At 43.2% G+C, this 25,730-nt stretch overlaps 1 protein-coding gene across 1 annotated transcript; it reads left to right on the top strand.

Moving 5' to 3' along the window:
• The first annotated feature begins 756 nt into the window (after positions 1-756).
• Positions 757-24,490, top strand: ITIH2 (inter-alpha-trypsin inhibitor heavy chain 2). The gene is made up of 21 exons (XM_005526070.3): positions 757-984; positions 2,531-2,605; positions 7,711-7,746; positions 8,466-8,638; positions 9,293-9,397; positions 9,716-9,878; positions 10,385-10,492; positions 11,212-11,340; positions 12,005-12,121; positions 13,296-13,464; positions 15,087-15,212; positions 16,204-16,385; positions 17,185-17,370; positions 18,349-18,488; positions 18,718-18,890; positions 19,703-19,837; positions 20,996-21,109; positions 22,069-22,267; positions 22,684-22,856; positions 23,745-23,856; positions 24,143-24,490. The coding sequence occupies exons 1-21, from the start codon at positions 901-903 to the stop codon at positions 24,288-24,290; spliced, it is 2,847 nt and encodes a 948-aa protein (XP_005526127.2). The 5' UTR covers positions 757-900; the 3' UTR covers positions 24,291-24,490.
• Positions 24,491-25,730: the final 1,240 nt, after the last annotated feature.

Genomic DNA, 25,730 nt, shown 5'->3' with positions numbered 1-25,730 from the left:
ATAATATAATATAATATAATATAATATAAATATATATTTTACACTGCTGTTTTTGTCCTAGAGTTCACACAGTAATTCTGTCATTTGCATTGAAGCTGCTGAGATATCTCCAACAATCCTTTCTTTGGGTAGAGTGGAAGGGGTACCCCAACAAATTTTCCCAAAAGGCATCTTCCTCCCTTCCTTCCCCTTTTTGCTTTGCTCTCTTTATCTCATCACTTTAAGCACCCAAAGAACCAGGGGGGCAAAAAATCTGTTTCAAAAGCACCCAGGAGCCATAGAACGTGCACCTGAAAATATCATCAGATGTTCTCATGTGACTAATTTTGGAAAATTAGAACTATCACATCATCAGCTATGATTTTTTCTTCCCAGAAGAATGGAAAAAAGGGTATTTGTGTGGCTCAGGATCCAACCCCAAGGTCTCTGGCAGCCTCTGTGGGTTGGTGGGGTGGGAGGGCCCTTGGAGAAACCCAACATTGCTGCCTCCATCACACTGAGAACCAAACTTAGCCTCTCTTGTTATAAACAGACAAGCTGGAGTTCTTGCTGAGAGCTTTTGAAGTTTTTGGATACTGCAGGTTCTGTGCCTAGCAGGAAATTAGTCAAACACCACAGGAAGCTACAAAAGCAAGGAGTGAGCCTATCCAAGCCAGTGCTGTTATTGAGGGCAGAGGCGAGTGAAGACACTATTTGGATAACCCTTGCTCAGGCACCACAGCTCAGACTTGCGTTGCAAGGCTAATATTTACCTACAGCCTAAACAAAGTCAGCATTTCAGAACTTTGCTCAAAATGCTGCATAAACCTGGGCTGTTTCCTTGAACTTGTCTCAGAGAAGGGAAGAACTTGTGTCCGTACCTGTGCAGGCTGTTCTCAGGAGGAAACAAGCAGGAAGAAAATGAAGAATCTGAGCAGCTTCCTGGTTTTGTTCCTCATTTCTGGAGTGGGAGGCTTTGATCTGCTTATTGATGACATCCCAGATGTGAGTATTTGGAGGCAGGGCCCAGGTCTCCCTTCCTTGCTGAAGCCTGGACGGAAGCGGCCGTGGGAGCAGAACTGGGTTACTGCTTCAGAATTCTCTTCTACTTTTAGCTGCAAAGTTTTCTGATAATTGGTCTTTATTTGTCATTTGTAATGCTGGGGTTTTTTAATATTATTGAAGCTTATTATTATTATTGTTATTTAATATTATTAAAGGGAGAGTGTGAGCCTAAGTGCAAATTTCATTGCAAGCAGGTTTCATATTCTTCAGTGTTGCCTTTTCTGGTGTGGTTTTAACCTTTAAACATTTAAGTGGGCTTCTGTACTCAGATCTTCAGCATATTTTATACCCTGTTTCCCTGGAATAAGCAGAAACAGGGCACCTAGGCATCTTTGTGGATGGAGCCTCCTGTGTGGAACACTGTGAACTTCAGCAAAGCTTTGTTTGGAATTGGGCTTTTGTTAACAGGAATTCAAATATAGAGTGAATATCCTATTGAGTTCACATTCCTCAGCAGAGGGATGAGAGAATTTATAAAAGAGACCATCATTTTTTGGGATAATACAATGATAAAAAGAAGCATAGGTATAGCTTTGACTCTGAGTCTAAATTTAAACCCCTAGGCTCAGGTGAACTTAGATTTGGTGTCTACACCCATTTCCACACTGTAGTTTTGAAATATTTCTGTGAAGTCAGCAGGGATTATATGAGGTTTTCTTTTCCTTTGCAGGATTAATAAAAATCTTCAGTGAGCTGGGATATCCTATTTTTCCTTACTTTTACAGCCATTTTCTTGACTCAATGAGATTTTAAAACTGGGTTTATAATTCCCAGAAAGAATATTCAACACCTGTGGTTCTTTCTAATTGTAGATGCCTTATCAATTTAACATCAGTGTGCTTAAACAATTTAAATTAATTTTGTACAAACCTTTGTGTGTATGCTATCACATAAGTTAGAAAGGAATTCATGCACTTAAACTTCTTTATTGCTATAAATTAAGCTTATAACAAAATTTAATTAAGAGTATTACTGTGGTGTGACCCACACTTCTAAATGAATCAGTGCACTTGCAAAAGACCTGATGTTCTTTTGCTGTCATTGGGAGGAATTTAGTTCTCAGGTATATTGGTGTAAAACCAGGGACAATTTCTACTGGTTTGAGCAGAAATTCTCTGAACTTCCTTTGAGTAAGATCAGTGTCTGAAATGCTGTAGTTTCCATGGCTAGACCCATCCTGGTGATAATCCTCTTGCTCTTTGTGGTCATTTCATGTTAAATATTACTCCTTGTTTCAGAAGGAAAGGCTGTAAAATGATGGTAAAGGTCATGATTTTACAGGAGTTTATAGAGCTGGTTGGCCACTGAGGGAAGCTGAATGTGTGAGGATTTTGGACTGAGATGGTTTGTGCTTCTGCTCCCCATTAGCATCCAGGGGAGGTAAATTCCCTTTGGAACTCTCCTGAAAAGTGCTAACCAATAATAAATCAAGTGATAAATCAAACAGTAAGGCAGCAGCAACTCTTTCTTCTTCTCCCACCTCTAGGAAGTGGAAAACCTGATTGATCTGGAAATTGATGGATTTCCCTCAAGCTCCAAGGAGAGAAAGGGCAGGTACCAGGTACAGTACCCAGAAATGCTCCAGAGGAGGGAGGCCAGAATGGCTGGGAGCTCTCCAGGTGTCTTTCTCCATGTCCAGGGTTGTGAGTGTACAATCATGTGGGACCAGCTGCTTTTCATAGGCATTGAGACTTCCATATCTCTGGGACAAGAACTGCTGCTCTCCCTTAAGCACAACAAGGCTTTGTTCTGTACCTGTGTTCCTGAGGGGATAAACAATGGAGATATTTGTCTAACTTCATGTCTGGGGAAAATCCCATTGAAAGGGGTGAGGTTTTTCCATGAGAAAATGGAAAAGGACTTCAGACACTGGCACATGTAGGCTGTAAACATTCAGTCCATTCATATTTAACTCTGGACAAAGAGTGACACTCAGTGATGAGCTGGTGGCACCTGAGATCTGGGAAGAAAATTTGTTTCCAGCACACTGATGGGTTGTAGATTATTTTAGTCTGTTGGCTTGGAAGAGATTTAGAGCAGCATTGCAAGAGTTCTTCTGTGTTTTACACTGTAGCAATTAATGATAATACTCATTAAATCAGTTGTTTGAATGTATTAATTTTTCATTACACTGCATGAAAGAAATGATGATCAGAGTGGACCTTGCACCAAGCTCTGGTGCTGCTTTTCTTGAGCTTGTTCAGTGTAGTGAAAACGAAAGATCCTCTTGAGTAATGTTGGATTTCCCAGAGTCTTTGAAATTACACACAGGCAAACCTGATTTTCCTTTATCCTAAGGCTTTGGATGGAACTTACTGATACCTAAAGCCTGCATAACAGTGGAAGAAAATGGCAGATTTTAGCATGAGTATGAATCAAGACTTCTCACACTTGCCAGTCCAGTATTTAAATAATTGAATCATGATCTAAACAGAAATTCCTTCTAGCTGCACTTCTCCAGGGAATCATTACTTTCCAATGTGTCTGTATCAGTGCCATATGTATTATGTTGACTCTGTTCCCAAAATTTCTGGATACATAGAGGCAGAGACATATGCATGCAGTAATTTACAATTCTACTGCTGGTTTAATTATACCAGTTATTACTTTTATTCCCATACATTATTTCCCATCCCTTACCTATAAAATAAATTTTTGCAAACCAGTAGAACTAAGATCTCAGCTACTCCTATATTAGTTGAGTCACAATAAAATATAATAAATGAGATTAAACTGAACTGTGCAAATCATCTTGAGACAGCAGCTCTTGGCCAGCAGCAGGAACACAGTTATTTACTGTTCATCACCACAGGAAGGCTGTCTCCCAAATTATTTTTTCAGCACTATGCTTTTCTTCAAAGAGCTCACCTGTTACTGGCAACAAGACAACAGATCTCCCTGCAGCCCCTATTGATTGGCTCTAAATACAGAGGATGGTTTTCTAGGTACAGATAAGGTATTCTGCTATCTTGCTCCTGAGTAATTCCCAAAATGCTGTGCCTCAGGTGTGTGAATGGTCCTCGTGACCACAGCAGCAGAGTGTTCCATGGGCTGGAATGCAGGTGACCTTGTGAACCTCTATATGGTGGTGCACAGCTGTTATCTCTGTTTTGGAAATAGATAAAGTGTCTAGACCTGTGAGGCACCCTGTGAGGTGGGATGTTCTGCAACACGTCCCCCAGATCTGGGTCCTGGTCTCTGGCTGTCCAGAGGTGGGTGAGATCACACCTTTTACACCTTTTTCCTTACTGTTCTGCCTGCCTGGTTTCACCTCCAAGAGCAGCAGCACAGGAAGAGATAGGGTGGGATGATAGAATCATGGTGCAGCTTGGGTTGGCAGGGACTTTAAAGCTCATCTCATTCCAACCTCTCTGCCATGAGGAGGAACACCTTCCACACCTTCCACTATCCCAGGTTGCTCCAAGCCCCACCCAGCCTGGCCTTGAACACTTCCAGAGATGGGGCAGCCACAACTTCTCTGGACATCCTGTGCCAGGACCTCACCACCCTCACACTGAAGAATCTCTTCCTAAATCAGCTGGTTGGAGACTCCCCCAGCTCCCAGGGGTAAATGTAACCAGACAAGGATCCATCTGCAGTACCGTGAAGACAAGCTCTGCTAAGTCTTAGGTCTGAAATTTCTCTTCTTGCATCTCCCTGAGGATCCCCTGAAAGGAGTGTGAAGAGGCTGCAATGGATTGTGTTAAAAACTGCTCAGGAAATTACAGAAAAATAAGTGAATTATGAGAGAATAGCACCTCAAAGAACTGGAAGGGCATTCCAGGTAGATCATAGAATCACAGAAACATGGAATGGCTTGGGTTGGAATGGACCTGAAAGGTCATCTGATTCCAACCCTCTGCCATGGGCAAGCACACCTTCCAGTAGACCAGGTTGCTTCAAGAACTGTCCAACTTGGCCTTGAACGCTTGAAGATCACACCTTCTTTCTAGTTTCTTATGTCAAGCATCTTCTTTTCAACATTTTTCATGCCCCAGTAGAAAAGACATTTCTGTCAAATGCAGAACATTTGTGATTCTGCTCTCCTTATTTTACTAAGTGGCTGCAATGTCCATGCACAGTGATTTGAACAAAGATCACTGTGAAGTGTTGAATATCCATATCCTGCACAGGTTTCAGAAGATGCATCTCAGAATCTGAAGACAGAGCCCAACATCTGTCCTTCAAACAGTTCCTGAGGCACATGTTGTCTTCATTCTGATTAGCAATTTGGCATGCATGAGATATGGCTCAATATCCTGTTTTTTATGCAGTGATCAACAGGTGTGGATGTGATTTAAAAGCAAAGATCAGCCATGAATCCTCATGCTGGAAATAGCAGGAGTCTCGGGTACCACAGAAGTCCCCATTCTCAATGATCACATGAGCACTCAGACCTGTAGGTCTGAGTAGGATCTTCAAGGCCAGGTTGGATGGGGCTTGGAGTAACCTGTTCTAGTGGAGTGTCCCTGCCCATGGCAAGGGAGGTGGAACTAAAGGATCTTTAGGGTCCCTTCCAACCCAAACTATTCTGTGCTTCTGTGTTTCCTTGATTCTGGGGTTCAGGTGCCTGAAGATAAAGGTACAGCTCTGTCCTCCTGACCTGCTGGAGTGGCTGCCCTCTTCAGCCTCTGAGTTCCCAGGTCTGGCCCAGCCCATGTCTGATCTCTAACAACAGCCATGGGAGTCACGACATGTACCAGTGATAAACTCCTTCACCTTCAGCTATCCCCTCTTCTCCACCAAGAGCTATCAGGAGGGAAACCTGGGCATCCTGAAAGCTTTAACCACCATTCCTAAAGTGGGTCAGGAGCCCTAAGCTGAGAACCAGAAAAGTACCCCAATAAAACAAAACCCCTGTGCTCTAAGGTCTCAGTCTTCATCTTCCCAAAATTAAATTTGTTTCAGTTAATGTTGGTTTAATCTTAATTTGTATTCAAGATGGTGATGTTCCCTATGCCAAAGGTATGTGTGAGGCCAAAAATCACTCTTCTTGGTCTGGTCCTTTATCAGGTGTGACAGTCCAGTTCACTGTACAGTGAAGTTTGTGGGGTGTAACAGGATCAGTCCATCAGGCTTCACAGAGGGTCCCTAGAGAGCCATAAACTTCCATATCCTGTAATCCCAGTCTGAATGGTTCAGGTAGTGCCTTAGAGCTGAAAAATGAAAACCTGCATTTGTTCCCAGGCAGGCAGAAATCCTGCAGTCTCTCCATCCACCTTTAAAGCATCCTTAAAATCATGTCTTTAAAATGAACTGGCTATGACATCATTATCTCTTATACAGCACAAGATTTCCCTAGAACAGTATATTAATTAGCTTCAAATGAACTTAACAATTGCAGAGCAATCTTCCAGTGCATCATGGGATTAAAGCTATTTTCATGAGCATCTTCTGTGGTTTTGGGTCCTCTTGACCCTGGAGAGCTGAGATGGCCTAGCTGTGATGATAATATGAAAGTAGATCTCTGCTTTAAAAAGTTGCATCTAGGTGAGCCAAATTCTCTTTCAGTGGATTAATATAAATATTCCTTATGAGAGGGAGATTTTTGCGGGGGGGAATTAAACAGAATTATTGGAATGGCCACAAGATGTCAGCACCTTGCCATAGAAATTTCCAAATGGAGCAATTCATAGGGCAGGGGGGAAACCACAACATTAACAGGCAATTTCGTCTAAGTAATGCATGCATAATTAACTTCCATAGGCACAAGCATGCAAATGTGATATCGATTACACAATAGCTTTTTTAATTCATGCATATTGTATATAATACATAAATATTTTCTAATGTAAATGGCAATAAAGTGAGCTAAAGAAGTCTGGGATTTGCCGTTTTTCCACTTTTCATGGAAAAACAAAGAGAACTTTTCTGCTAAAAACAAGTGTGTCTGAGGATGACTTTCTGTCAGCGTGATATGCTTTCATGAAAAATGTTTTTCTAGAAGAGAATGTTTTCTTTAAAAAAAAGAAGAAAGAGGAAGAAAGCTGTCCTGTTTGTGAAAGGTTCTGAGGCACAGCTGGGAAATCACATGCTCCAACATCCCATGTAGAAATAGATGAAATAAGACAAAAGGAATATTCACACTTTGTCTGGGAACTCAAACTAATTCTCATTCATGTCCAAAGGGCAACAGAGCTGGGTAAGAGTCTGGTGCACGAGTCTGAGGAGGAGTAGCTGAGGGAGCTGGGAAAGGGGCTCAGCATGGAGAAAAGGGGGATCAGGGGGACCTTGTGGCTCTGCACAACTCCCTGCCAGGAGGGGACAGCCAGGTGGGAGTCAGGCTCTGCTCCCAGGGAACAGGGACGGGACAAGAAGAAATGGCCTCAAGTTGTGCCAGGAGAGGTTTAGGGTGGACATTGGGGAACAATTCTTCCATGAAAGGGTTGTCAGGAATTGCAACAGGCTTCCCATGGAAGTGCTGGAGTCACTATTGCTGGAAGTATTCAAAAAAGCATGTAAAAAGTAAATGTTTGGTGACCCTGGCAGTGCTGGGTTAATGGCTGGACCTGATCTTAAATGTTTTTTCCAAATGTAATGGTTCTGTGATTCCCTATGACCTTATGATTCATAATCTTAGAAAACAATTTTTAGATCCCTGTCTTGAAACAACCAGTCAGTGTTCTTAGCTTTGCTGAATATTCCTTCCATATTTTTCTTTTCCAGCGGAGCACATCTGACTGGGGGTACGTTGGAGATCTGGTGAGTATTTTTCTTCCTCTGTGATAAATAATACTGAACAAAGTGATTTTCTGGTTAACCATTTTTTGGAAATCAATCCCTCTGTTTGTTCAGTTCCTTGTTTTTACTGCCGGTTGGGTATTAACCTATTTTCTTTAAACAGAGAGATGTTTGCACAATACTGTTGATGCATCTGCTCTTGGAGGGAGAAGGGTATGGTAAATATGAAGAAATAAGCATCAAAAGTGATTAGACAATGTCTTAATAAAACACTTAAATACTGTTATCCCCCTGCTGTGGTTTAACCATTTACAACACTAGGTCAGTAACCAATGCTTCCAGTCTCCTCTGTTTAGGACTTTGATTGAAAATGTGAGCCCTCTCCTCCTCATTATATGATGTTCAGGATTACTGTGTAGCTTTCCATGCTGGATTGCACTCACAGATTCATTCCAAGGACTGGTTGCATGGTGAAAAGCAAGGAAAACATTCCTGCTTTAAAAATATCCTCTTTCAGCTGAAATATTATGATGAACTATTTTCACATGAATATCCTGCCATAATTTCCAGGTAAAATATGGAGATGTCCTGAGCTTGAGCTCATGTCCCCTCTAGCTGCCATGTCGTGAGGAGTAGCAATTAAAAAGTAGCACTGAGACCAAAAAAAAAAATTATGTTGTCCTTTAGCGCATTTTTTCCAGTGGCACCCTAAATTTATAGAGTGATTTTGTCAAATGCAGGTGGAGGATGATGACAAGATAGGTCTTTACAGCTACAAGGTTCAGTCCACCATCACGTCTCGGCTGGCCAACACAATGATCCAAGCCAAGATGGTGAACAACGCGAAGCGGCCACAGCCCATCATGTTTGACGTGCAAGTCCCCAAAGGAGCTTTCATTGACAACTTTACCATGTAAGTAGTGGTCAGGTACCAGCCTCGTCTTCTGGAAGCATTCAGCGGGCTGGGAAGGAAGTATTTGTAAATGCAAAAAGCTCTTATTCTTTTCCAGGTTCAGTATAATTTTTGCAGGCTTTCTCAAGAGGTTCATACCATCAGTCTGTCTGTCTGTCCAGGTCTTCCTCTCCAGTAATTATTGAGCCGTTGGTCATTATCAATAAAAATGGACAAAAGTCTCAAATAGACTAAGCCCCCACCTTGCCTGATCAAAGGAGAGAGACCCAAATCAGAGCCCTCACTGAACAGAAGCTGTCCTGGTTCAGTATCCGTTCAGACAGGCAGCTTGCTGGTCAGGAGATGTCCTGATCCATGTTCCAAACCAACTATGATATCAGGAACTGCCTTCCCTGCCCAAAGCATGGGGAAAGTGTGAAGGAGGTGGAGGAGAGCAGATCCTCCTCAGAGCACAATTGTGCTGGCTACTTGAAATAAAAATCAGATAGGGAAAAAGATAGAGCTCTAGTGAAAATCAGAATTCATTACTTTGGGGTTAAGCAAGAACCTTGTTGTTCCATTTCCCACCAGCTTAGATTTCACTGATGTAAACTGAAGAAACAGTCCTCGATTGTAAAGTTTCTTTTGCAAGCTGACTGTGCTTCTCTCTCCTAGGGATATCAATGGTATCACATTCACCAGCCATATTCGGGAAAAATCTGAAGCCAGAAAAATGTATGCTCAAGCAAAAGCCAAAGGCAAAGCTGCTGGAATAGTCAGGTATAAACACTCTGGCATATGGATTTTGTACTGAGCTTACTCACAGGAGAACTGAGATGATCCATCCCAGGAGGCAATAGTTGAGGGGGAATCCTGGAAATGAAAATGCTTACTTACAGTAGCTGTGATATTTAATTGTCACAGACTTAAACTGTGTTTCATCTTTCAGGTTGCTAAAACACCCTGTGCTAACAGACAACTGCAGCTCCCTTGCAGAGGCCACAGTTAGAATCAAGCCCTCAATCTAAACCAAAGTGAAAAGAACCTTTTTTCTTCTCCTTGTATTTTCACAAAATAACCCCACTGATGACTTTTCAGGAGCAATGCCTTGGATATGGAAAACTTCCAAACCGAAGTGAATGTGCCCCCAGGAATGAGGATCCAGTTCCAGCTTCACTACCATGAAATGATCCGAAGGAAGCTGAGCTCCTACGAGCACGTCATCTCTGTGAAGCCAGGACGCCTGGCCAAGCACATGGAGGTAAAGCAGAGCTGGGGTGTGTAGGAAGAACCCCACAGGTGAATCCTTGCTGAGAAAGTGCCCATGTTTTTCAGGGAGGTGTCCCTGCCCATGGCAGGGGGCTTGGAACTGGATGAACTTCAGGATCCTTTCCAACCCAAATCATTCTGTGATTTTAAGACAAATCATGGTTGTGGGGAGACAACCAGAGATCATCAGCTCCCATAGGACAGTACCTCATGAAGCTGGAGTTTTTGTCAAAAGCACTGTTCCAAATAAATAGCAAGTATTGTTTGTTCAAGACAAGTTTACACAAGAGTATAAAAATGTCAAAGCTTGTTTGCCCAACTGCTTCTGATGTGAGTCAGTCACGATTCAGGAGATTCTCAGTTGTGTTTATCACTGGGGACTGGACATATTTGTTCCTCACTAGACCAGGTTGCTCCAAACCCTCTCCAACCTGGCCTTGAACACTTCCAGGGATGGGGCAGCTCTCCACAATGAATGTCCTCCCTTCCTGCCTTTAGGTGGATGTCCGCATCATTGAGCCGCAGGGACTGCGCTACGTGCATGTTCCCAATTCACTCGGAGATCATTTTGATGGAATCACCACCATCTCCAAGGGAGAGAAAAAGGTAACCAGTCACAGACTGGAAATAGCACAAAATCTTCAGTTTTCACACTTACTCTACACAGTCCTGGCAATTTTTTGTACCTGCTGGAAGCATGCAAAAATGTGGCAAAACTGTCTTTAATTCCATAGTAATATACCAGGCAGTATTGCTTCCTGATATTCAAATTCACCCCCATTTGTAGTTTAGCAAATTATTTCAGAGATACTGTGTGTCTATATTAAGTCTTATCTTCTCAGGCAATTTCAAGTTATCCACTTAAAACAGAAGAAAAATGCCATAATGTCTGCATGCTCAATCACACAACTAATGAAAATGTTTTCTTCCACTCAATTCACAGACAAATGGCAATCCTCTTTGTTTGGGTAAAAATATCAATTAGAAACCTATTAAAAATATTGATAAAATTATGGATAGTTTCAGCTAGCAAAATGTTAATAATGTGTTGCTTGATAGAAATGGTTTGCATGCTCTAGTTGAACTATTTGGTGCTGTAGATGGGTCATGTGATTTGTGTCACAGTTGCTACTACTGAATCAACATATCCAGGCAAACCTTAGTGCTGTTTTTCTTCTGAAGTGACAAAGTCCATTTTCCACAAATAATGAAAGCAGGAAAGTGTTCAGTGGAATCAGGAATTTCATGAAGATGTGAAGTTTCTGTGTCAATCATCCCCCTCTCACACAACACCTGGCTGACCGATGATCTCTCCTCATCTCAAGGCTCATGTTTCTTTCAAGCCAACAATGGCTCAACAGCGAAAATGCCCCAAGTGCTCGTCCACGGCTGTGGATGGAAATTTTGTGGTGCAGTACGACGTGAACAGAGAAACCACGGGGGGAGAACTGGAAGTAAGTGTGGCTGCTCAGCTGGGACCAGAGAGCTGTAAATAAAGGAATTGCTGTCCTTCAGCAAAATGTGCTAAACTTCATCCTTCAGGGGAATAAGCATGAGGACGAGCTCTGTATCCAATTGAAAGAACAGAGGGATTTTAAGTGGGCAGAATGGATTTATTTAATTTATGACTAAGACATGGGCTTACATATAGTAGGAGAAGATTCCTGTCATGTCCAAAAGCCAATGTCTTTATACCTGGCAGCACTCTGGTGATTTAATGTAGAATCAGAGAATGGAGTCATTGGATGTTGTACCAGTACATCACAAGGAGACAACCAGAACATCACTATTTTTATGTTAACATGAAGCTGAGTTATGAGGTTGAATTATTACAGGCAGAACAGTCTTTTTCAAAGTATTTTTCATTCCTCCCTATGCTAGGGCATGGAAGTGGTCTGAGAACCAGGCTCTGCTTTTATTGAGTAAAAATGGTTTAAGGCTGCAGAGATGTGCAGAGCTGAAAGTTAGAACTGGCTAATAAAGAAGAGAAGAAAGACAATAAGGAAAAATATTCAGCTCATTAAGAAAATAAGAATTTTCTGCTCTGTCACTGTCTTGAGTTTTCTGAAATATTTTCTACAGCTCATTTCATTGTGATTTTTTAATTTTATTTTGCAGATTTTTAATGGCTATTTTATTCACTTCTTTGCTCCGGAAAATCTTGATCCACTGCCCAAAAACATTTTATTTGTTATAGATGTCAGTGGCTCAATGTGGGGACTGAAAATGAAACAAGTAAGTGTTTGACCTCTGTTGAAAAATGAGCAGTCTGCCAACTTTCCCCAAGTGCTTTACCGTTCACTTTTGTAGCACACTGGCATGCAAAATTACCAGCTTAATTTGGAGAATATTTGGAATCAAGGACTTAATGGTTTTACCCCATTATTTATAATGTTTTTTCCATGACTAAAGGAAGAGGTGGTGCCAGATTTTAACTCTAAATATAAATTTTAATGGACAGATCACAAAATATTCTGCAAAGGCTCTGACCCCCTTTTTCTCTAATGCTCCATACTGAATCCTGGGAAAGTCTCAATGGGGATACTACATCCCTGCTTTCCAAACATGGATGAATTGTTGACAGCCCTCTGAAGACCACTAAGGATTGTTTAGACAACATAACCCATAAAGGGGAAAAAATGTTAAAATAAGATATTTTAGTCTGCAAGAGAAAATGCTTCAAGAAAGATAATCAGCCTCCAAATATGCAAACAATTGTTCTGAAATGGAAACTCATCAACTGCCTTTCATGCTCAGCCAGGGTAGAATAAGATAGAATCAGATGGATTTGCAGCAGGAGAGGTTTATGTTATATATTAGGGAAAACTCTGTAGGTCTGAGTGATGAGTTTAGGAGATTGCCTATCATGTGTCATTGAAAGGTTTTAAGAACTGACTAGACAAACATTAGCTGGGGATCATCCAGGTATATTTGAATTTCCTTGAGAGCACAATAGTAAGGTTTGGCAGATTGCTTCCTTGGGGAAATCAGTGCTGCAAAACTGGGATACAGGTAAATTGTCACTTGTTTAAATCACACATCTTCAGAGATGTTACCCAGCATTGCAGACAGAGCTAAGTCTCCTGAGCTGATCTGAGCAGTTGCTCTCTCCTGAACCACAAATGTTTCTCTCTTTCATTTCACTCTGTGTTAGCAGGAGTTAAACAAGTTGAACCACATGAATTTATCCTTCCTAATTGCAATTTTTCTGTTTCTTTGGTGAAAAATTTGACATTATGTAAGAAGTGAAAAAAAAAAAAAAAAAGAGAGATTTGGATAGCAGATGCTAATTTGGATTTGAGTGCTCATGTGCTTATTCTTCAGAGGCCAATATTTGCCTGTGGTTACAAGTTAAGAAGAGGTTTTCATCAGCAGAAAGCCTGAACCTGTCTTCTCTTAAACTTCTCAGACCATCGAGGCCATGAAGGCAATATTGAGTGAGCTCCGTGCTGCTGACCAGTTCTCCCTGATCGACTTCAACCACAACGTCCGGTGCTGGAGAGACAATCTGGTCTCAGCCACCCCATCGCAGGTGGAAGATGCTAAGAAGTACATCCAGACAATCCATCCCAACGGGGGTATGAGGTTCTGATTGCAGGGTGCTCACAGAAGCTGCTTATCACAGGAGTGGGTACCTCAGACAGCCTTCAGACTGCCAGAGTAGTCCGAAACAAAAGAGTCTGATTCCCAAAACAGGAAAAGCATGCCTAAAGAAGAGCAAGAATTGCAGTTTATTGTACTGGGGGATGGAATGGCATTTCCTTCTAGACAGAACTCAGACCACAGAGCAGCTGCCTTTAATCTATCTTACTTCCCACCTCAGAGATCCCAGACGTCATTGAAAGATCAAGTCCATCTCAGAAGCCTGGATAAACAGGCCAATGAAATATTCCCTAAGCAGGGAATTCACAATCACATGCCCTGGGCCGACAGCCAGCTGAACATGAGCCAGCAGTGTGCCCAGGTGGCCAGGAAAGCCAGTAGTGTCCTGGCTTGGACATTTGTGTGGCCAGCAGGACCAGGCTAGTGACGCTCCCCCTGTGCTGGGCACTGCTGAGGCCACACCTCGAGTGCCGCGCCCAGTTTTGGGTCCCTTGTGACAGGAAAGACATTGAGGGGCTGGAGCATGTCCAGAGAAGGGTAATGGAGCTGGGGAAGGACCACAAGTCCTACAAGGAATTTGAGGACGTGGTTTAGTGGTGGACTGGGGTTAATGGCTGGACTCAATCTTAGAGGTTATTTCCAATATTAATGATTTAATGGTTCTATGAGCTACTAAATGCCATGTGGGCAAGCTGTTTATCCTTTTTGTGCCTTCATCCTCTGTCTGATAAACAAGGACAGATGCCTTTTGCAGCTGTACAGGTCTTTGGAAGGGGCCTATGATTATTTTAGTCTGCCTCTTCACTCTTTGAAGTGCAGTTCTAGATGGGTTATTCAGTTATTTGTGCATCAATAGTGTGGAGAGACTCTCCCTAATATCAGAGCCTTCTGGTGCTGTGGTACCTTCATCTCCAGAAGTTTTCACTACAATGAACATGAAGTTATAGACCTGTCCAAAATCATCAGTGTGCTTGGAGTAGGAAGCCAGGCTGGATAAATGAGTGACTGACTTGGTTACCCCAAAAGAATTGACACATAAGCTTAGAGATCAGCTCCCATCCAGCAAAGCCAGTTTAAATGCAGCATTTTATTATCATCTTGTCTCTGGAGCTGCTGATTTTTTTCTTTCTTGACAAAGAAAATACCTATTTTCTGACTGCTCAGCCTTCAGATTTCTGCTCCTCTCATCCTGATTTCTTACTCTGCTCCTTCTGTGACACAAATCAAACCTCAGGTAAGCTCAGCAAACATACACCTCTTCTTGTCCAAGGAATGGGCTGATGACCAGAAAAGAAGGTTTCCATGCTCTCATTCAATCACCTGCCTGCAAACCCAATAATTTTTCCCAAACCAAATAGTTCCCAACACTACAAAGGGTCACACTGGAATTAATGAGGGGGAGTGGAGGGGCCTCATGAAGACAGCAGCCTGGGATGAAAAAGGGAACCAGAGTGCAGAAAGGTGTACCTAAACATCAGAGAGGAGGTGTTTTGCTGCCTTGATCTCATCTCTTGTCCCTCTTAACGCCACTAGAATCTTAGAACTGATCTGGATTCAACAAATTGGTTTTTTTTTTTCTTCATTGTGTCTTTGACAGGCACAAATATCAATGAAGCTCTTCTCCGAGCCACTTTCATCCTGAATGAAGCCAAAAGTTTAGGCATGTTGGACCCAAACTCAGTTTCCATGATTGTATTGGTGTCTGATGGAGACCCGACAGTAGGTAAGGATCCTGCTTTGGGTGAGAAGAAAGGCTGGTGGGGTAAGCCCAAGAAAAGCAACAAATAGACAATTTGTCAGTAAATTTAAAAATTTCCATTAATCTTTCTTCCAATGGCTTGTGCTGCCCTTTTGCCAAGTGCTAAAAGTGCCACAGGGCTTTGCACAGAAGCTTCTGAAAGATGAGCAGCCTGTTATGCAGGTTATGACTTTTCTGCAAATTACAGAGGTGCACTAGTCCTGTAGGACAGGAAATCAAAATATCCTTAGAGAAATTGGGCTTTTGAGCAACCTGGTCTAGTGGAAAGCATCCCTGGCCATAGCAGGGAGGTTGGAACTGGATGATTTTTAAGGTTCCTTTCAACAGAAACCATTCTATGATGCTATGATTGTACAAAAATTTCCTCTTCCTGTGACTTTAGCTCACACAGATCTATGCAATCACAAGCATAACATGAAAATCAGGAAAAAAGAGTGGAAAGGAAATTAATTTGGATTGGATTTGGTACAGGTCAAAGCAATTGCTGACTTGAAGATGTCAGCTCCAAAAAGTCTGCCATTAAAAATAAGTCTGAAAATAAAACAAGTTCCAATGATGACATAGAATGTCTTAAGTATGAGAAACAAAGTAAACTCTTCATGAAGATGTCTTAATTTGCAGAGAGCTTCAATCACTAATTCTGGGAGAACTCTAGATGTGCTAGAATTTCAAATTCCCTAGGAAGTTACTAAGAGCCCCGGATATACAAAGAAAATGCATCAGATACCAAAAAACATGTCCAAAAGGATTGTCTTCAGTGCAAACACTTTCTTAATCACTGTCCAGGAGAAGCTCAAATGTTGCTCTAGGCAATGGAAATTTGGCATTGAGCTTGCTGTCTAGATTTCCCTAATATCCAGAGAGAACCAGAGACACAGGGAGAGCAGGAACCTGCTCCCCTTGATGGAAACTTTTCTGTTGCTCAGGTGAATGTCACCCTTTCTGTGTCTCCAAGGTGAGCTGAAGCTGACAACAATCCAGAAGAACGTGAAGCAGAGCATAAAGGATGAATTCTCTCTCTTCTGCCTCGGGATTGGGTTTGATGTAGATTACGATTTCCTGCAGAGAATCGCAACCGACAACCGTGGCATGGCCCAGAGGATTTTTGGAAATCAGGAAACTTCTCTCCAAATGAAGGTGAGCTTCTGCCTCATTGCCTCTTAAACTCTCCTGTTCTGTTCACAGCTGTAAATCCACTAGCAAAAAGTTCTCAAAATCCATAATTTCTTCTGGAGAGTCCTGCAAGATATCAATCATATTTCAGCTTAAGCAGTCCTAGTTACAGTTTTAATAATATTTATAGCACATTCTTTACTTCCCTGTCTAGGATTAGTATTCTATAAAACAGCCTTAACTATAAAAAAAATATTTTCTGAATTAAAATTAAGGCCTGGAAGTTACTTTTGGCTATTTCATCACTAACCAAAACCCGAGATATAAATGTTAAATGATAATCCAGACTTAGCCAATGTAAGAAGTTCAGCTCTAGCTCTGGCTCCAAATCAGTGAGCAGGAATTCCTGCTGATCAAACTCTGACATCCTTATACTGTTACTGTTCCCTGATTTCACCATCTGTACAATAATTAGGTGGAAAGTAGCTGTTTGTCTTACACAGTAGCCCAGAGCTGACCATCCTGAGAAGGGATTCAGGCCCACACATGTCTGTGCTCAAGACTTTTAGGTCTAGGACGAGCACAGCCCATGGACTTCTGACCATCCTTTGACTTTCACAAGACTTGGTGCAGATATTCTTGCTGTACCCCCTTAAAAGTGTGCCAAGTATGAAGAAGTCTGCATTCTATGAGATGAGGAAATTCCCTCTTGCTCATTAGGGCCCCAGATTTTGTCACCTGCAGTCCTTTCAGTAAGAGTGGCCTGTGCAAGAGAGTCACTTCATGTACAACAAACTCACTTCTCTGTCTCCTTCCCTCTCAGAATTTCTACAACCAGGTCTCCACCCCGCTCCTGAAGAAGATTCAGTTCAACTACCCCCAGGAGTCAGTGTCAGATGTCACCCAGAGCAGCTTCCACAACTACTTTGGTGGCTCAGAAATAGTAGTGGCTGGGAAGGTCGACACAGAAAACCTGCAGCACTTGGAGAGCGTTGTCACAGCGACTGCAGTGAGTGAAGGTGTCCCTGGATAACTGCTCGGGACATCTGGGCTGGTCCATTCCCTCCTGTGTACAGTCTCCCTGCTGAGAGTTAACCAGCAGAGGGTTTTGTCCGCTTGGGTTCCTGGTGGGAACATGGGGAAACTCATGGAGGGTTTGTCCAATACTGTTCCACAACAGCTTCAAGTACAGCCAGGAATAGTCACTCCCTGCTCTCTGCAGCCTGCCAGAGGAACTTCCTTCTAATAAATGTACAAAAAAGATTAAATCTAGACAACAGTATGGATTTTCCTTCATGCCTTGTGGAGATGCAGGAGTGATCCCCTAAGGCAACTCCTTTCATGACTGAAATTCCCACCATCAGGCAGTTCAAGCTGGTGGATCTACAGCATATCAAGTCCTAGCACTGCCCTTTTATGTGTGATGAGATTTTCCCCACGTTTTCAGGGCTGTTCTTCCAGGTGGAGTGGGATGGGATGGGATGGGAATATTAAATCCAGACCTTTCTTTCTGAGGAGGAATGGAATTATCTGCACTCTTACAGGGCTTAGGTGTTATCATTTGTTGGAAAAAAACCCAAACATCTCCAGTATTTTTTTCCTGCCAAAACACAGTGCAGTCCAAGGGTCTGTGTGAGAAAGTAGAATTTGGTTTGTGTTCTTCAGTGGAATTGGATGTAAAAAAGCCTGAGGGAAGGATTATAGAGCTCTGTCATGATCCTCTTCTTTTGGCATGAGTTAGTACCTCTTGGGCTACTGCTAACAACTCATTGAACTACTTTAATCCACTGCCACAGAAGTGTCTTTAACAAAAGGATATCCTGCTACATTTCCCCTCTCATTGTAGTCAGGCCAATGGGACTTTTTGATCTAGAAGTGACCAAGGGCAGAGCCAGAGTGGGTCCTTAACCCCAGCCAAGAGGGGAATTCAAGGCACCCCATTCTCCTGGCTCCTGTCCCTCATCTTTGTCTCTCTCTGACTGCACAGGCAAATGCAGAGCTCGTCATGGAAACCCTGAGAGATGTTGAAGAGCTGGATGGATTCATGAAGAAGGACAAGTTTGCAGATCCTGAATTCACAAGGAAGCTGTGGGCCTATCTGACTGTCAACCAGATGATGGCAGAGAGGTGAGGAGAAATGTGCTCAAACAGGCATGCCTGTGGGGCTGAGGGAATGAAATGATGGAGATTTACTTCATGGACCCCATAGTGAGAGTCATGTAGCAGTTCAGGATTAATCCTCTCAGCCTTTCCTCTTGCAACACCTCTTGGCTCTGTGACCCCTCCATGACAGAATTGCCATGGCAGCTGCCATGTAGAGCTGCTAACTGGGAGTTCTGCTTCTGTTCCCACCCAGAAATGCAGCCCCCACTGCAGCTTTGAAGAGGAACATCACCAAATCCATCCTGCAGATGTCTCTGGACCATCACATCGTCACCCCCTTCACGGCCATGCTGATTGAGAATGCTGAAAAGGATGAGATAATGCTGGCAGACCAGCCCAAAGACCCCAGGAAAGGCTGCTGCCCAGGTCAGTGTCTCACTCTGCCCATTACTGTGTCTCTCTTGTTGTGTGAAAACAGCCTCTGGTCTGAATTAGGGACACAAGGAAGAAGATGCTGGCAGAGATTTGACCTGTGCAATCTTCAGTCCTGCTGGTGTCCCCCAGCTCCTGTTTCCCCTTACTCCTCTTCACAGCAGGGTCAGCAGATGTTAATGTCAGCCCAGCATATTAAAACCAAGTTTCACGGATTGTTTGAGGTAATGTTGTTTCATGAACTGATTGGGAGAGAGACAGGACAAGTTACTTTCTCCTGTCTCCACCATAGCAAAGGCAGAGAGAGCTCTAGTGCAAAGGAACATGATCAAAGATAATAAATGCTTGCACTTCTTTGAAACCTTTATTCACATGGGTCATCCCAGAGCATGCAGGAAGAGTCCTGCCTTTGTCAGGCACCTCAAACTCAGGACCCAAGTCAACAAAGTTTTTACCATATGCTGAATTTTTAAAAGTCAACTTTTTTCTTGGCAAAACACTTCAGCCCTTACATTGAAGACTGTGCTAAGGTGGGGGCTGCTCTCATGAGTGAGAGATAAAAAGCCAGGCTCCATTTTTTCACTGATAACTTACGGTGAGCTATCTACCCTCATAAGTCATATTTCATTGGTGAAGACACTGGAGCAAATCCAACCTTATGTCATTACACAAATCCACTGTAAACGGTGCTGCACCTGCTTTCCATTGGTATAACATCAGGCTTTGATCTACTGCAGTGCTCTAAAAATTACACCATTACATATGTCAGCACTTACAGAACCCTAATTGTGACTGTCATCTAACAGGTACTCTGGGATTAACTCCAAATGCACCCAATAACAACAAAGGGATCCCAGCCTGGGCCAATGTCACAGCTGTGCCAGTCAGCTTCATGCCTGAGCAAAGGAGCCCACCTGTGTCCTCCCTGAGCATCAACAGAGGTAAAACCTACAGTGTTTCTCTGCCAAGGGACACCAGACACAACAGCACTCATCACCTAATGACTCACCACCATCCCTAGAAGTGTTTTATGCCAGGCTGGATGGGCATTTGAGCAGCCTGGTCTAATGGAAGGTGTCCCTGCCCCTGGTCTTTAAGGTCCTTTCCGATATAAGTTTTATCTTTATAAATTACGGAGTAATTTTGATTTTGAATAGATGAACCTGTAAAAATATGCTGTAAGCTACAAGGATGAAGCTATTTTGGATCCTAATAGGATCTAAAGTATCTAAGTGACCTCCTGGTCTGCTGTGTGCTTCCCTGAGGCTGGGGCTGTTTGCTGAGCTTAACTTTAGCTTCTCTGCAGTAGCAAAGTTACCTCCATTGTAAATGACAGATGAAAGCTATTGTAGAGTTACTGCTGCTGTAAATGGCAGATAAATGTTCTGTGGTAGATAAAAATCTCTCAGTGCTGCTGGTGACTGATGGATCCTGTTAATTCTTGGGCCTTTGCCACAGTTTAGTGGCAGTTTATTTGAGCAAGCCAGCTGTGAGAGCCACTGCCCATAAACATGGTGTTACTACAATAACTCTGTGTGTGATGTGTGTATTTATGTAGTGATTACACAAAGAGCTCTCAAACTCCTTCTCAGCACAGGGAAATCTCAGCTGCCACCAACCCAGCAGGAGCTGGGCAGAGCTTTGCACTGCAAGACAGGACTGGCAGCAGCTGCCTTCAGTGACAGGTGCAGGTGTTTGTCTCATCTGAGGCGAATTTTAAAGGACATGAATTTCTGAGGGGCCCAATTCTGTCAGGTTGTTAAATATACTGTGAGAACAGGTCCTGGATTGTATTCCTCAGTGGGATTAGTGGGCAGGATGTGCCTTTACCTGGCATCATTATGGTTCACTGCATTTGGCAGCTCTCAAACCAGGAATGTCATTTCCTTCCCTTAAACCAGGAATTTGTATGAGGAGGAAGTGTTTGAGGGGCTTTTGTGAGGAGCATCTGAGAACTTTTTTGGCTACCTTAGGGGTGGAAAGTGCCCTCATTTTACTATGAGGAGTCCCAAAAAGTGCTTCAAAATAGCTTTTGTGTCTCTCCCCTCTAGGGCAGGTGCTGACCTGCTTCTCACACTTGTTTGTTTTCCATGTTTCAGTGGACAATGACCCACATTTCATCATACACCTGCCCAAGAGCCAAAGGAACATCTGCTTCAATATCAACTCGGAGCCTGGGAAGATCCTAAACTTGGTTTCTGATCCTGGCACTGGTAAGGGAGTAAAACATGGTTTATTTTACAGCACAAATTTTTTCTCTTGTGTCTGAAAGGTATTTGGAGGGTCCAAGGGAATTGCCTACAGGGGGGACTATGTGCTGGCAGGACTGTGATCAGCAAGCTGAGGAAAATGGTTATTTCCACATCTGGAGTATCGTGTCCAGTTTGGGCCTTGCCAGTACAAGAGAGATGTTGACAAACCGGACTGAATTCAGTGGTGGCCACCAAGATGATTTTGGGGCTGGAGCAGAGGACAAAGAGGGAGAGGCTGAGACAACTGGGTTTGACCAAGCTAAAGAAAAGAAGTAATGGATCTGTGGTGGGTCTTGTTGCTGTTCTCAATTACATGATCAGAAGGTGAAGGTGAAGCCTTGCACATCTCTATGGCGCAGATCTAAGGGACAAGAAGCTACAGAAATGAGGTGCAACAGGTGAAACTCAAGAAAACCTTTTCACCGTGAGGATACCCAAACACAGGGACCAACCCCACCATGAAACCATGTCCCCAAGCATCACATCCACAGATTTTTTGAACATTTTTAGGGATGGCTACTCCACCATTTCCCTGGGCTGCCTGTTCCAGTGACCACCCTTTCAGTGAAGAAACTTCCCTAATATCAAATCTAAACCTCCCATGGCACAGCCTGAGGCCATTTCCTCTTGTCCTATGCATCCCTTACACTAGGCCTGAAGGGATTTTGCTCCTACTCCTAGCAAGATTTAACAGCAATTCCCTGTTTATTGTTTTTATTGTGCTAAAGGATTGAACAATAGCATCAGGAAGCAATTTACTAAATTATTCTCTTCTCTTGGCTGGAAAAATTGGAAAAACTGGTGTTCAGAGGGGTTCCTGTTTCTGTTGATCCCATGGTGCTCCCTGTTGAGATCAGAACTCCAAGTCTCCAGGCAGTGCTTTAAGACTGAGGCAACATTTCTTTCTCTGCTCTTCACAGGAGTTGTGGTCAATGGGCAGCTCGTCGGGGCCAAGAAAGTAGAGAACAACAAACTCAACACATACTTTGGCAAAATTGGGTTTTATTTCAAAAAGAAAGGCCTGAAAGTGGAGATCACCACAGAAACAATAACACTGAAAGATGGCTCTTATGCCATCACACTGACCTGGGCTGACACAGGGCACATCATTCGGAAACAGTGAGTTGATTGTTTTTTACCTGCTCTCACCTAATTCTATTTGAGATACCCTCAGGGCTCCTGCCATGCCATGACTCACATCATCCAGGAGAGCTTCCCCTGCAGATTAACAACTGTCAGCCATGCTGGACGCCCTACAACCCTGTTTAGGCAACAGGACCACATCCAAAATGTGCATTCACTGTAGAAAGAGCTTAAATTTGTAGGGGAAATTAGGTTGCCTTATGGGGGTGAAGTGTCTGTTTATTAGGCATTTCCTACCAGAACTCTGGGTACCACTCCCAAGGCTCAGGGTTTTTCATGGATCCTCTGACATATCTGCCATCCCTGTGGGATTGTTCTGGGTGCCTGAGAGCATCTCAAGGGGCTGAGAGCTGTTGTGTGAACTGACCCTGCCTTTGGTCCCTCTCTGCCAGGCTCCTCATATCTGTGAAGAAAGAAAGCAATGTTACCATCACTGTGGGGGAGGAGATGTCCTTCATGGTTTTGCTGCACCGTGTGTGGAAGAAACACCCAGTGAATGTTGACTTCCTGGGAATCTACATTCCCCCCGAAAACCAGTTCTCTCCTGCAGCCCATGGGCTGATAGGTAAAGGCTGGGGGTGGGAGTGGAAATGGTGGGACACTAGGGGAAGGGGCTTTGCCAGATCTTGGAGGGAATTTTATAGAAGCATAGGCATAAAATATCCTGAGTTGGAAGGGACCCACAAGGAGTCTAACTCTTGCACAGGACACTTCCAAGAAGTGTCAGCCATGTGCCTGACAGCATTTTCCAAATGCTCCTCAACTCTGGTTTGGTGCTGTGACCACTTCCTGGGGAGCCTCTTCCAGTGTCCAACCACTGCCTGGGTGAAAAACCTTCCCCTAATACCCAGCCTAAACATCCCCTGGGCACATCTTCATGCTGTTAATTTGTTGGTGACTGTGTCCTGATGGAAAAGGTGTGGAAATTATTCAAAAAGAGAATAGGGGAACTCCTGTAATGTTCTGGAAATTCCAAGGACATTGTGGAACATCAGGGACCAGGAGATTATTCTTTATTCCAGCTGGGGAGGATGTTTTGAAAACAGACCTGACTAGGTGACATTGAGATGGGACTTTCCCTGCCTGGCTAAACTGCTGCATATTGAACATGAAAAGACCAAAACAAACTCCTGAAAACTTTCTGAGATTTCTGTGCAAACATCTGTAATCAGCTCTTCCCTAAATGACAACCCTTTCTGGCAGTAGTATAAAACAAAAGCAAGGCCTCAGTTCATAAGATAAATCAACTTGCTCAGTCCTGGACCCACGCAGAACTCATTTTGAGGAGCAGAGGTTGTTCTCCCAATTAGTGAGAGACAGAGTGCCCTGTGATCCATGCAGGATTGGTTTGCCTGCTGGAGCTAGTTTGATTTTCCTAAAGTGCCTGGCAGCAGCTGACATGGAGCTTCAAAGGTCAGGACACACAAACAGCTTTAAACCTCTCCCTGACCAGGTCAGTTTGTGTCTGAACCAGAAGTGTCAATCCACCACCAAACACCTGGGCAAGCTCCAGAGAAACCACAAGCCATCATGGAAGTGAAAGGCAACAAGTTCACTGTTACCAGGTAGGAATCATGTGCTTTATTGCTCTCTTTCTAAATCAGTTCTGTCCTTAGTGCTGCCCAGCATCTGACTCTGGACAGGTTTGAAAAATCCCTGGAACCCCCCAGAGTAGGCCCATGAGGTCACAGAGCTGTAATATTAACTGTGTTTTGTGGTTATTTCCACTTCCTGTGGGTGGGAGACACATCTCCCCACTTTGGCAGAGCAGCACCAATACTGAGCAGGATGCCCAATGTCTCCTTGCCTATTTGCCAAGTTGTGACCTTGCTTTGGGTGTCCTCCCTGCAGGGGTGTGCAGAAGGACTACAGGACAGACCGTGTGCTGGGGACCGACGTGCCGTGCTGGTTTGTGCACAACAGCGGCAAAGGCTTCATCGATGGCCACTACAGGGACTACCTGGTCCCCCACCTCTACAGCTTCATGAAGAAACCCTGAATGCTTTTTTAGTTCAAAAAATTCCCACCTGCTCCTTCATGCCCAAACAACTCTGAGCAGCAGCTGTCAGCCTGTCACACCAGGGTGACTGGAGGCGACCCCACCACTGTTTGCTTTGTTTTATCAGTGTTTCAAAGACATGTAAACTCCCTTTTCTGCTGAGAAATGAAATCTGTAATAAAGTGACACGCTGGGTTGGAGGAGGTGTCTTCCTCTTGCCTTGTCTGATTTAATGGGCTGTAACTCCATTAAAAATTTGTACTATTTTCTAATAATCATTTCATAGAGGTGTAATAGTGTTGTGGCTCCTGCAATGTGGATAACACACATGACCAGATTTAATATGTATTTAATATTTACACCTTTGTGTTTCCAGACTGCTGGGAAAATGTAAGCTCATACAATGTTGGAGTGGGCAAAAAGAACGTGCATTAAGTAAAGGAAATTTAACAGAAAAGGAATGTGGGTCTGGAATGGGTATCATGAGCAGTCTCCAGTATTTAAAGATGGATTAACCAGTGGTGAGGAGGGTCCTTGAAGTAATTGTTGTTGCTATATTGGCAAGAAATTAATTAGATGAGTCTCAGACAGCTTCCAGCCTTTTTGTGAAAATTCAAAATCAGAATGGGGCTTCATGCAGATACAAATCTTTCCATGTAGGAAACATTCACACTATATAGAAATAATCTTCAGTACTAAAAGTTTCCCTTCCAGGGGGCTTAGCTCCCAAAAGATCACTTACTTTTCAGGAATATTCAGCAATGAATGAGATTAGTAGTGAAATATACCTGTGTGTATACCAAAAGCTGGATTCAAAACCCTGCTTTTTAAACACCTTATTAAAACACATTTGTCTTATCCTTTTCAGCAGACCTAATCTAGGAAAGGAACTCAAGCAGTCTCCTTGCCCTTCTCAACTTTGGTTTTCTTCACTTAGGCACTAAAAGCTGGTACAGGATCTTTTTTGCAGCTGTGTCAGTATCAATGTGGCTTTGAAATGTCTTTTAAAGTTCTTCTCGGAAGTGTCAGCAACTTCCTACAAAGCATATATTGCTTATTTCAACTCACCCATCAGTTCTGGCCTCCACAACATCCTGCAGCAGCAGCTCAACCAAGCAGTGACTTACCATTCTCTGGTCTTCTCTGTGCAACTTACACCTTGTCTACTGTATTTACTCTAATTCTTCAGGTTGCAGAATGTCAAGTGTAATTATTTTCAGTGATACAGAAGCTGCTGTCACTTGCCCTCATTGCTCTCCTACAAACCTCCTCTCTCTCACTGCCTCTTCTCTGGGAGAGGGCAGTGCTGTTCACACAGCACAGGCTGCACAGAGCCTGAATTTACAGACAAGTGTTCTCTGCCTCCAGATCTCCTAACTCTAGACATTTTATGCTTGAAAAGACAGCTGATGTCCTGCGTGAGATGTTCCAGGCTACCTG

This window comes from Pseudopodoces humilis, chromosome 5, assembly GCF_049639895.1.
Source record: "Pseudopodoces humilis isolate 2021_Gansu_Grassland_sample_001 chromosome 5, ASM4963989v1, whole genome shotgun sequence".
Classification (NCBI taxonomy): domain Eukaryota; kingdom Metazoa; phylum Chordata; class Aves; order Passeriformes; family Paridae; genus Pseudopodoces; species Pseudopodoces humilis.
Note: the sequence above shows the minus strand (reverse complement) of the source record. Positions and strands in the feature narration are given on the sequence as shown.

Excerpts from the sequence above, each read along its gene's own strand:
- ITIH2 (XM_005526070.3), top strand. The coding sequence starts at position 901 with ATGAAGAATCTGAGCAGCTTCCTGGTTTTGTTCCTCATTTCTGGAGTG. Across the intron at positions 11,341-12,004 it reads CCACGGGGGGAGAACTGGAA|ATTTTTAATGGCTATTTTAT; the intron begins GTAAGTGTGGCT and ends TTTATTTTGCAG. Across the intron at positions 19,838-20,995 it reads CTCCCTGAGCATCAACAGAG|TGGACAATGACCCACATTTC; the intron begins GTAAAACCTACA and ends TCCATGTTTCAG.